At 28.7% G+C, this 12827-nt stretch overlaps 1 protein-coding gene across 6 annotated transcripts in view; it reads left to right on the top strand.

Moving 5' to 3' along the window:
• The window catches only part of LOC123679931 (formin-2-like), a 90473-nt gene that overhangs the window by 59716 nt on the left and 17930 nt on the right, over positions 1 to 12827 (top strand). For all 6 annotated transcript variants that reach the window (XM_045617502.1, XM_045617499.1, XM_045617500.1 and 3 more), the window contains one exon: positions 12422 to 12801. In XM_045617502.1, coding sequence (XP_045473458.1) covers positions 12422 to 12801 — 380 coding nt within the window. The remainder of the gene's footprint in view (positions 1 to 12421; positions 12802 to 12827) is intronic.

Raw genomic sequence — 12827 nt, 5'->3', positions numbered from 1 at the left:
ACCAGAAATGTGACCTATATATAGCCACTTTCGGTTTGTAGCTCCTTTAATTTTAGATGCTGAAGAATACGGAATACGGACCTGTATATTTTATGACACTTTTCGAAATAACTTTTAACGCTGAATTTAACGATATATCATACAATGTAATTCAAAGTTGATTTTCAGGTGATTTTGACCCTTATCCAAATTACTTTGGGTCGGATCTGTATTACATTTAGGTACCTTTAGTTTAATTAACAACATGCAATACATTTCGATGAGAAAATCATCTTACTCATCTTGAACTAAATGGAACATATCAGAATCAAATCAAGAAACAAGTAATAATTATTTACATATCTCAATTCATAATAATTAAACGATTATCATTTAATGAAAGAAAAATCGAATGATTATTCGAAAGTAAATGAAAATGAATGAAGTAATTTTTTTCAATACGGACCTGTATATTTTATGACACTTTTCGAAATAACTTTTAACGCCGAATTCAACGATATATCATACAATGTCATTCAAAGTTGATTTTCAGGTGATTTTGACCCTTATCCAATTTTCTTTGGGTCGGATCTGTATAGTGAATGCAATTTATCAAAAACTGCTGTTAATAAAATAGTCAAGAGACGCGAATACAATGATTTTAAATTTGAATACCTAGCCTTGCAAAACTTATATCGTAATGATATCAAAATAAAGTTCTATTCCGTAATTTGTTTCAACGGAACAAGTGACAAATCCAACAATAGTGATTTCTCGCGAGAAGATTGAGAATGTATTGGAAGGTATTCAAGAAGACGAAATAAGCAAATGTATAAGAAGTATGGGTTCCAGAAGTGCATTTTACAAAATGGTGGACATTTCGAACACTTACTTCATTCATTTTCATTTACTTTCGAATAATCATTCGATTTTTCTTTCATTAAATGATAATCGTTTAATTATTATGAATTGAGATATGTAAATAATTATTACTTGTTTCTTGATTTAATTCTGATATGTTCCATTTAGTTCAAGATGAGTACCTAAGTTGATTTTCTCATCGAAATGTATTGCATGTTGTTAATTAAACTAAAGGTACCTAAATGTAATACAGATCCGACCCAAAGAAATTTGGATAAGGGTCAAAATCACCTGAAAATCAACTTTGAATTACATTGTATGATATATAGGTATTGGCTCTTCTTTCGATATGGATATTATCACTGATAATATACTGAAATAATAAAAAATATAAGTTCTAATTTTAAAATCTTGAGTTTTGATTAATTTGAATTGTCCAAGTTCATTATCTTCTGATAAACACCCTGCACATTTTTAATGAAAATCGCAAATGGTCTTACAATACTACGTATTGCAGAATCAAAAATGACAAAGGTTTTTTTCCGAAAAAACTTTTTCTGCAGAAATATTGAGAATAATGTGAGTCCACGTCGCCGTCGCCACAATTTTTTCATCAGAATCCCATTAACTCATGAACCGTTGAGTTTATACCCAATGTGTGGTATATTGCTGAAATTGTCATAAAAATCTATATCTAACGATGCAATAATTTACTATAGGAGTGCCATTTGAAAGAAGGAAATATTAGTCTGTTTCCGATATAACCGGAAGTTGTAGACATTTGAAAATATTTCAGGGAGAAAGATCTTCGTCTCAAACCTCATCGTTTCGTTGTTGTTCGCGTATTGCAGAAACAGCGGGACATATAGCGGAGTGCAGTGGAGAAAGAATTTCGTTTATTTCTACCATATACTATAGGTATCGTGAATGGAGCAGCACCTACGTCATTTCGAATCTTTCTCGTTGAGTTGTAATCTAGTACATAGTAATTACCATATTTGTGAGGAAAAAGTTTGGTATAAAACCGACTAGAATACAGCTAAAAAATCTAAAACTTCTTCTCTAACTGTTTAACAATCCAGCTATGAAAATCTTCAGCATCGTAAGAACTTTATTCTTCTTCTTCTTCCCCTTTTTTTTAGGCTCACAGCCTGTTTTTTCCAACTCAATCATGCGATTCGTTAGAACTTTATTGATTACATTTATTTACAAACCATGTAATGTTTCAACAAATAACTCCAATACTTCATACTTGTACCTTGAATAATTTATCTATATTGGTAATGCAATGGCTAATGGTTTGATTATGTAAATTGAGAAGTTGGCTTGATAATATCTGAAAATGAAGAATGGCTTATATGTGCTAATGGCTTTGAACGTTCTCGATAGATAAATATATTTCATGTGCCTACATTGAAACTTGTTGTTACAATTAATTTATTGAAATCATCCAATGCTGGTGCAAATTATTGGGGAATTTTAATGTCGTTTCATATCTTCGGCTATGCGCCATTTCAACTTTTGTAGGGAAATGAGTGTAGCTTCAATGAAGCAATTCAGTGGTCTCAGCACTCATTTGGTACCCTACGAATGTAAGGGAAAGTGACGCAAAAAACGGTCAGGTTTTTATTTTGAGGGGTGCCCTTTTGACGAGTATTGCACAACGTGCAGTGCCATCCTGCGACCATGTAAAAGGTCATCCTATCCTACTCCCCCATTAGTACCAGCGCCCCTGAAGAGAAGGTAGGTAGGTTAAGAGACCGCGAGCGAAATCAAAAAAGCAAGATTTTGCATGTGCTCGGCACCGGGCACCGTCGCTGTAGTCAGTAACGTCGAGCAGTGTGGGGAATCGCCATAGCACTGTGCAAGTTAGGGATGGCAATAAATATCGAAATATCGACACTTTTTCAGAAAATTTTCAATAAATATCGTCGATATTTTCAAATTCGATACTATCGGTTGACGATATTTTCAACCGATATTATCGATATATTTATATAGATTTCAGAGTATCAAATTCGATATTTTTTTATATTTCACCTTATGATTTCGACCTCACGAAACATATTATACTCTAGTTCCATTAGTCGAAAATCCTGATTTAGCGGACTATAAAATGAATATCGAATATTTTCGATAGCAGTTTTGAAATTCTGCTCATCGAAAATAAAAAGTTATGTCTCGATCTTGCTGAAAGCTCAAGAAAAAATAGGCATAATAAAATTGTGATAAAATTCAACGGCCGTTGTTAAATACCTCTCTTTCTTTACATAAACGTACTGAACCATTTATTGGTTATTGATGGAATTCCCAAGATCCCTTTTACCTACCCCATACTAACCCATACAATAAGAAGCATTTTCAGTTTTGAAATTCTGCATATATTGAAAATATGCAAAAACTTCTAAATATGATGTATCGTGTGGTCAAAATCATAATGCAAAATATTAAAAAATATCGAATTTGACACTTCCAAGTATATATCGAGTATTTTCGATATGTAGAATTTCAGAACTGAAGTACCTAATTATAAAAGTTTAATGAGTCTTCTTGATGAAGGATATTTAATATAAATCAAATAATTTGACAACTTTGTGTCTAATCCTTCACAATAATATATCTGTATGATATATTCAGTTTATTTTTGTCTTGGAATATATTCCAATTCTAAAAATGACAAATTTAATAATCAACCAAAAGAAAAATTCAAAATGACTAAAATTGTACAAATTGAGTAAACGGTTAATAAATTGAACAACTAAATTAACATAAAGACAGACGTACGTTTCGGAATTTTTGTATTTAATAATACAATTTTTCCTCATCAGTGCCTTACAGTTCAACGGAATTATTAAATTTACAAACTTACCACGTGTATATCTAACCTCAACAAAATTGCAAGTAAGAAACCACTAACTAAACGTAACGGTTGCTTTTGTGAGGATTCACAGAACAAGCCATTACTTAAGGTAGTCATAGATTTCTTCATTGTTATTCTTTTGAAATACATATACACATCGACATTTACAATTGAATAAACAATTTCAGAAATTCTAAATTTATCAATTGGTTGATACTGACTCTCTAATCAATAAATGATTACATCAAATTATAAAAGTTTAATGAGTCTTCTTGATGAAGGATATTTAATATAAATCAAATAATTTGACAACTTTGTGTCTAATCCTTCACAATAATATATCTGTATGATATATTCAGTTTATTTTTGTCTTGGAATATATTCCAATTCTAAAAATGACAAATTTAATAATCAACCAAAAGAAAAATTCAAAATGACTAAAATTGTACAAATTGAGTAAACGGTTAATAAATTGAACAACTAAATTAACATAAAGACAGACGTACGTTTCGGAATTTTTGTATTTAATAATACAATTTTTCCTCATCAGTGCCTTACAGTTCAACGGAATTATTAAATTTACAAACTTACCACGTGTATATCTAACCTCAACAAAATTGCAAGTAAGAAACCACTAACTAAACGTAACGGTTGCTTTTGTGAGGATTCACAGAACAAGCCATTACTTAAGGTAGTCATAGATTTCTTCATTGTTATTCTTTTGAAATACATATACACATCGACATTTACAATTGAATAAACAATTTCAGAAATTCTAAATTTATCAATTGGTTGATACTGACTCTCTAATCAATAAATGATTACATCAAATTATAAAAGTTTAATGAGTCTTCTTGATGAAGGATATTTAATATAAATCAAATAATTTGACAACTTTGTGTCTAATCCTTCACAATAATATATCTGTATGATATATTCAGTTTATTTTTGTCTTGGAATATATTCCAATTCTAAAAATGACAAATTTAATAATCAACCAAAAGAAAAATTCAAAATGACTAAAATTGTACAAATTGAGTAAACGGTTAATAAATTGAACAACTAAATTAACATAAAGACAGACGTACGTTTCGGAATTTTTGTATTTAATAATACAATTTTTCCTCATCAGTGCCTTACAGTTCAACGGAATTATTAAATTTACAAACTTACCACGTGTATATCTAACCTCAACAAAATTGCAAGTAAGAAACCACTAACTAAACGTAACGGTTGCTTTTGTGAGGATTCACAGAACAAGCCATTACTTAAGGTAGTCATAGATTTCTTCATTGTTATTCTTTTGAAATACATATACACATCGACATTTACAATTGAATAAACAATTTCAGAAATTCTAAATTTATCAATTGGTTGATACTGACTCTCTAATCAATAAATGATTACATCAAATTATAAAAGTTTAATGAGTCTTCTTGATGAAGGATATTTAATATAAATCAAATAATTTGACAACTTTGTGTCTAATCCTTCACAATAATATATCTGTATGATATATTCAGTTTATTTTTGTCTTGGAATATATTCCAATTCTAAAAATGACAAATTTAATAATCAACCAAAAGAAAAATTCAAAATGACTAAAATTGTACAAATTGAGTAAACGGTTAATAAATTGAACAACTAAATTAACATAAAGACAGACGTACGTTTCGGAATTTTTGTATTTAATAATACAATTTTTCCTCATCAGTGCCTTACAGTTCAACGGAATTATTAAATTTACAAACTTACCACGTGTATATCTAACCTCAACAAAATTGCAAGTAAGAAACCACTAACTAAACGTAACGGTTGCTCTTGTGAGGATTCACAGAACAAGCCATTACTTAAGGTAGTCATAGATTTCTTCATTGTTATTCTTTTGAAATACATATACACATCGACATTTACAATTGAATAAACAATTTCAGAAATTCTAAATTTATCAATTGGTTGATACTGACTCTCTAATCAATAAATGATTACATCAAATTATAAAAGTTTAATGAGTCTTCTTGATGAAGGATATTTAATATAAATCAAATAATTTGACAACTTTGTGTCTAATCCTTCACAATAATATATCTGTATGATATATTCAGTTTATTTTTGTCTTGGAATATATTCCAATTCTAAAAATGACAAATTTAATAATCAACCAAAAGAAAAATTCAAAATGACTAAAATTGTACAAATTGAGTAAACGGTTAATAAATTGAACAACTAAATTAACATAAAGACAGACGTACGTTTCGGAATTTTTGTATTTAATAATACAATTTTTCCTCATCAGTGCCTTACAGTTCAACGGAATTATTAAATTTACAAACTTACCACGTGTATATCTAACCTCAACAAAATTGCAAGTAAGAAACCACTAACTAAACGTAACGGTTGCTTTTGTGAGGATTCACAGAACAAGCCATTACTTAAGGTAGTCATAGATTTCTTCATTGTTATTCTTTTGAAATACATATACACATCGACATTTACAATTGAATAAACAATTTCAGAAATTCTAAATTTATCAATTGGTTGATACTGACTCTCTAATCAATAAATGATTACATCAAATTATAAAAGTTTAATGAGTCTTCTTGATGAAGGATATTTAATATAAATCAAATAATTTGACAACTTTGTGTCTAATCCTTCACAATAATATATCTGTATGATATATTCAGTTTATTTTTGTCTTGGAATATATTCCAATTCTAAAAATGACAAATTTAATAATCAACCAAAAGAAAAATTCAAAATGACTAAAATTGTACAAATTGAGTAAACGGTTAATAAATTGAACAACTAAATTAACATAAAGACAGACGTACGTTTCGGAATTTTTGTATTTAATAATACAATTTTTCCTCATCAGTGCCTTACAGTTCAACGGAATTATTAAATTTACAAACTTACCACGTGTATATCTAACCTCAACAAAATTGCAAGTAAGAAACCACTAACTAAACGTAACGGTTGCTTTTGTGAGGATTCACAGAACAAGCCATTACTTAAGGTAGTCATAGATTTCTTCATTGTTATTCTTTTGAAATACATATACACATCGACATTTACAATTGAATAAACAATTTCAGAAATTCTAAATTTATCAATTGGTTGATACTGACTCTCTAATCAATAAATGATTACATCAAATTATAAAAGTTTAATGAGTCTTCTTGATGAAGGATATTTAATATAAATCAAATAATTTGACAACTTTGTGTCTAATCCTTCACAATAATATATCTGTATGATATATTCAGTTTATTTTTGTCTTGGAATATATTCCAATTCTAAAAATGACAAATTTAATAATCAACCAAAAGAAAAATTCAAAATGACTAAAATTGTACAAATTGAGTAAACGGTTAATAAATTGAACAACTAAATTAACATAAAGACAGACGTACGTTTCGGAATTTTTGTATTTAATAATACAATTTTTCCTCATCAGTGCCTTACAGTTCAACGGAATTATTAAATTTACAAACTTACCACGTGTATATCTAACCTCAACAAAATTGCAAGTAAGAAACCACTAACTAAACGTAACGGTTGCTTTTGTGAGGATTCACAGAACAAGCCATTACTTAAGGTAGTCATAGATTTCTTCATTGTTATTCTTTTGAAATACATATACACATCGACATTTACAATTGAATAAACAATTTCAGAAATTCTAAATTTATCAATTGGTTGATACTGACTCTAATCAATAAATGATTACATCAAATTATAAAAGTTTAATGAGTCTTCTTGATGAAGGATATTTAATATAAATCAAATAATTTGACAACTTTGTGTCTAATCCTTCACAATAATATATCTGTATGATATATTCAGTTTATTTTTGTCTTGGAATATATTCCAATTCTAAAAATGACAAATTTAATAATCAACCAAAAGAAAAATTCAAAATGACTAAAATTGTACAAATTGAGTAAACGGTTAATAAATTGAACAACTAAATTAACATAAAGACAGACGTACGTTTCGGAATTTTTGTATTTAATAATACAATTTTTCCTCATCAGTGCCTTACAGTTCAACGGAATTATTAAATTTACAAACTTACCACGTGTATATCTAACCTCAACAAAATTGCAAGTAAGAAACCACTAACTAAACGTAACGGTTGCTTTTGTGAGGATTCACAGAACAAGCCATTACTTAAGGTAGTCATAGATTTCTTCATTGTTATTCTTTTGAAATACATATACACATCGACATTTACAATTGAATAAACAATTTCAGAAATTCTAAATTTATCAATTGGTTGATACTGACTCTCTAATCAATAAATGATTACATCAAATTATAAAAGTTTAATGAGTCTTCTTTATTAACCGTTTACTCAATTTGTACAATTTTAGTCATTTTGAATTTTTCTTTTGGTTGATTATTAAATTTGTCATTTTTAGAATTGGAATATATTCCAAGACAAAAATAAACTGAATATATCATACAGATATATTATTGTGAAGGATTAGACACAAAGTTGTCAAATTATTTGATTTATATTAAATATCCTTCATCAAGAAGACTCATTAAACTTTTATAATTTGATGTAATCATTTATTGATTAGAGAGTCAGTATCAACCAATTGATAAATTTAGAATTTCTGAAATTGTTTATTCAATTGTAAATGTCGATGTGTATATGTATTTCAAAAGAATAACAATGAAGAAATCTATGACTACCTTAAGTAATGGCTTGTTCTGTGAATCCTCACAAAAGCAACCGTTACGTTTAGTTAGTGGTTTCTTACTTGCAATTTTGTTGAGGTTAGATATACACGTGGTAAGTTTGTAAATTTAATAATTCCGTTGAACTGTAAGGCACTGATGAGGAAAAATTGTATTATTAAATACAAAAATTCCGAAACGTACGTCTGTCTTTATGTTAATTTAGTTGTTCAATTTATTAACCGTTTACTCAATTTGTACAATTTTAGTCATTTTGAATTTTTCTTTTGGTTGATTATTAAATTTGTCATTTTTAGAATTGGAATATATTCCAAGACAAAAATAAACTGAATATATCATACAGATATATTATTGTGAAGGATTAGACACAAAGTTGTCAAATTATTTGATTTATATTAAATATCCTTCATCAAGAAGACTCATTAAACTTTTATAATTTGATGTAATCATTTATTGATTAGAGAGTCAGTATCAACCAATTGATAAATTTAGAATTTCTGAAATTGTTTATTCAATTGTAAATGTCGATGTGTATATGTATTTCAAAAGAATAACAATGAAGAAATCTATGACTACCTTAAGTAATGGCTTGTTCTGTGAATCCTCACAAAAGCAACCGTTACGTTTAGTTAGTGGTTTCTTACTTGCAATTTTGTTGAGGTTAGATATACACGTGGTAAGTTTGTAAATTTAATAATTCCGTTGAACTGTAAGGCACTGATGAGGAAAAATTGTATTATTAAATACAAAAATTCCGAAACGTACGTCTGTCTTTATGTTAATTTAGTTGTTCAATTTATTAACCGTTTACTCAATTTGTACAATTTTAGTCATTTTGAATTTTTCTTTTGGTTGATTATTAAATTTGTCATTTTTAGAATTGGAATATATTCCAAGACAAAAATAAACTGAATATATCATACAGATATATTATTGTGAAGGATTAGACACAAAGTTGTCAAATTATTTGATTTATATTAAATATCCTTCATCAAGAAGACTCATTAAACTTTTATAATTTGATGTAATCATTTATTGATTAGAGAGTCAGTATCAACCAATTGATAAATTTAGAATTTCTGAAATTGTTTATTCAATTGTAAATGTCGATGTGTATATGTATTTCAAAAGAATAACAATGAAGAAATCTATGACTACCTTAAGTAATGGCTTGTTCTGTGAATCCTCACAAAAGCAACCGTTACGTTTAGTTAGTGGTTTCTTACTTGCAATTTTGTTGAGGTTAGATATACACGTGGTAAGTTTGTAAATTTAATAATTCCGTTGAACTGTAAGGCACTGATGAGGAAAAATTGTATTATTAAATACAAAAATTCCGAAACGTACGTCTGTCTTTATGTTAATTTAGTTGTTCAATTTATTAACCGTTTACTCAATTTGTACAATTTTAGTCATTTTGAATTTTTCTTTTGGTTGATTATTAAATTTGTCATTTTTAGAATTGGAATATATTCCAAGACAAAAATAAACTGAATATATCATACAGATATATTATTGTGAAGGATTAGACACAAAGTTGTCAAATTATTTGATTTATACTGAAGTACCTACTTCATTTTGAAAGTATTCTATAAAAATGGAAGCAAATTACTAAATGTTTTTTCAACTGAATCTGGTCACTTTGAATAATAATGCGACATATTGAAAATATCGAATTTGAAACTCTGAAATACCTAAATATCGAAATGTAGAATCGCAAAACTGAAATTCTGCATATCGAAAATCTTCCATGAAATGGGAGAAAACTACTAAAAATCTGGATTTTCGACTAATGGAAGTAGATCAAAATATGTTTCGTGTGGTCGGAATCATAATGCGAAATATTGAAAACTACTAAATATGTCGTTTTCAACTAAATCTTATTATTCTCCTCTATGATAGAAAAACTTTATTGAATTAAAAAAAAAATTTCCTGCACTAAAATATCATTGCGATATATATATAGATAAATATATATATATATATATATATATATATATATATATATATATATATATATATATATATATATATATAAGGAGGTGTGGTTGGGTATCTAGGCAATTTAGAAAAGATCAACAGTCTATAGTCTATTCATCTATATTTCGAACCAATATGCGGTTCTTCTTCAGGATGCTGAAAAATCACACAAATTACAAAGTTGGAAAGTTGTAAAAACAGCAATCTATGCTTACATCTGACTGGACAGAATTATTTAAGATGATAAGTGTAGCTATAATAGGTCTTCTACTCATAAAATTCAATAAAAATACAATAATCGTAGAAATATCAGAAACGTTGCCGTAATGCATATGTCAATTTTAAAGGTTAAAACTCACAGAACAGGGGAACACAGAGAAAACAACAATTCACAAAGTGACATAAAGTCATGTTTGTCTAGATGGCCTACGATCTAAGGACAACAAATAACTATATACTTATATATATACTTAGAAAACATATTTGCAACCTCCACTTATCATCTTAAATAATTCTGTCCAGTCAGATGTAAGCATAGATTGCTGTTTTTACAACTTTCCAACTTTGTAATTTGTGTGATTTTTTAGCATCCTGAAGAAGAACCGCATATTGGTTCGAAATATAGATGAATAGACTATAGACTGTTGATCTTTTCTAAATTGCCTAGATACCCAACCACACCTCCTTACTTTATTCGGCAAATAATTTATCTCACTGAATGTATATATATATATATATATATATATATATATATATATATATATATATAGTTTTCTGTCCCTTGCCCATCCCTAGTGCAACGTTTGTTGTAGCACTCGCAGCTTCCCGCTCCACGTCAAGGTGGGTCACCACCTTTGCAAGGGGTTCTTGACCTATTCTAATAGCACGTCTTCTCGAGGACTATTATTTTGAAAAGGCACCTTCACACATAGCAGCAAGGTGACGGTGAAGACAGTTGAGTTAAAATTCACACTTTCAGCTTGATTATTGAAAGTGAATTGCTTTTCATTCAAAGGAAAATGGTCTTATCATTTAAATAGAAAGCATGTTGCAAATATGTTTTCTAAGAAAACCTCCATAAAATGTTCACCTTTCTGAATGAAATCTTCAGATAAATTTCCAAAAATATGTTTTGCGGTAATAATCGAGGTAATAATACTATATGTTTTCACTGATTTCAAAAAATTATTTGAACACTAGAATTATTCTCTTTTCGGCACTCAATTTATGAATTTTTCATCAGAGTATTCAAAATGAACTTAACAAACTCATCTTGGATTTCAAAATTTGGAATATCAGTTGAAATGTAGATTCAAAAATTCAATTCATTAGTTCAAAGTTCCCAGTTCAAAGAAAGTTAGGAAAAACCACATAAAAATTGATTCGGTAATACGCCTTCTTCTTTCCTTTCTATACATAATCCAATTTTATAAATTTCTAATGTCAAAATTCTAGAAGATACATTAATATTATTATGAAGTAGAGAAAGTTTTCGACTGTAGGATTGAGACAACAAAAATTATTGGGATAAACAGTCAGGTTAAAATTAGAAGATTCTTTTTAATTCATTCGAGCTTTCGATAACTGTATTATTAGCATCTTCTGGAATCTACAAATATATTCAGTGTAACTCTCATGTTCAATAATTCACAAACAATAAGATGAAACTCACGATTAAATTGAGGTTATACACGCTAAGCCATCTCCAGAAGAAATCCTAAATGTATGTTTACTCATACAAATTATCACTCGGACAATAATCGAAAATTTAACTGTTATTATTATGATTATAAAACTAATCTAATATGTCCTACAACAAAGTACTTATAATTTATTTCAACTCAATAACTCATCGATGGGAAATTTGACAGACAATCGTTATATTAAAATTGGGAGAGATCTATTGAAAGAGAATGAACTTTTAAATAATGAGAGGTTGAGGCTCACTTGACATTCTTATAAGGAAACGTGCTTTTTATTGAATATTTCATATTGATGTATTTTTTCATTCTGACTATCCTGTCACAGCTCTCAGGAAGAATCCGCTCAATCCAAAAGCACCAATGAAACCTCTTTATTGGACTCGTATCATTGCGCCATCAGCAGACCTTCAAGATAGTTCAAACCCAGCACTCTGGACAGAGATAGACGAACTATCTACAGATACCTTAGATGAGTTCAGCGAGTTATTTTCCCGACAAATAGTTACCAGAAAGCCATCAGCAGTCAAGAAAGTTGAACAAAAGGCTAAAATTGAGGCAATAAAACTATTGGACAGTAAAAGATCTCAGAACGTTGGAATATTAGCTCAAAGTTTGCATATCGATTTTCAAGAAATCGAGAACGCAATTTATAATTTTGATACTTCTGTAGTCAGCTTGGAGGCTCTTCAGCAGATATATGAAGCAGTGAGTAAAAATATTATTGTCACAAT

The sequence above is a fragment of the Harmonia axyridis genome, chromosome 5 (assembly GCF_914767665.1).
Source record: "Harmonia axyridis chromosome 5, icHarAxyr1.1, whole genome shotgun sequence".
Taxonomy (NCBI): domain Eukaryota; kingdom Metazoa; phylum Arthropoda; class Insecta; order Coleoptera; family Coccinellidae; genus Harmonia; species Harmonia axyridis.
The sequence above is the reverse complement of the archived record's forward strand: the minus strand, read 5'-3'. Positions and strand labels throughout refer to the sequence as shown.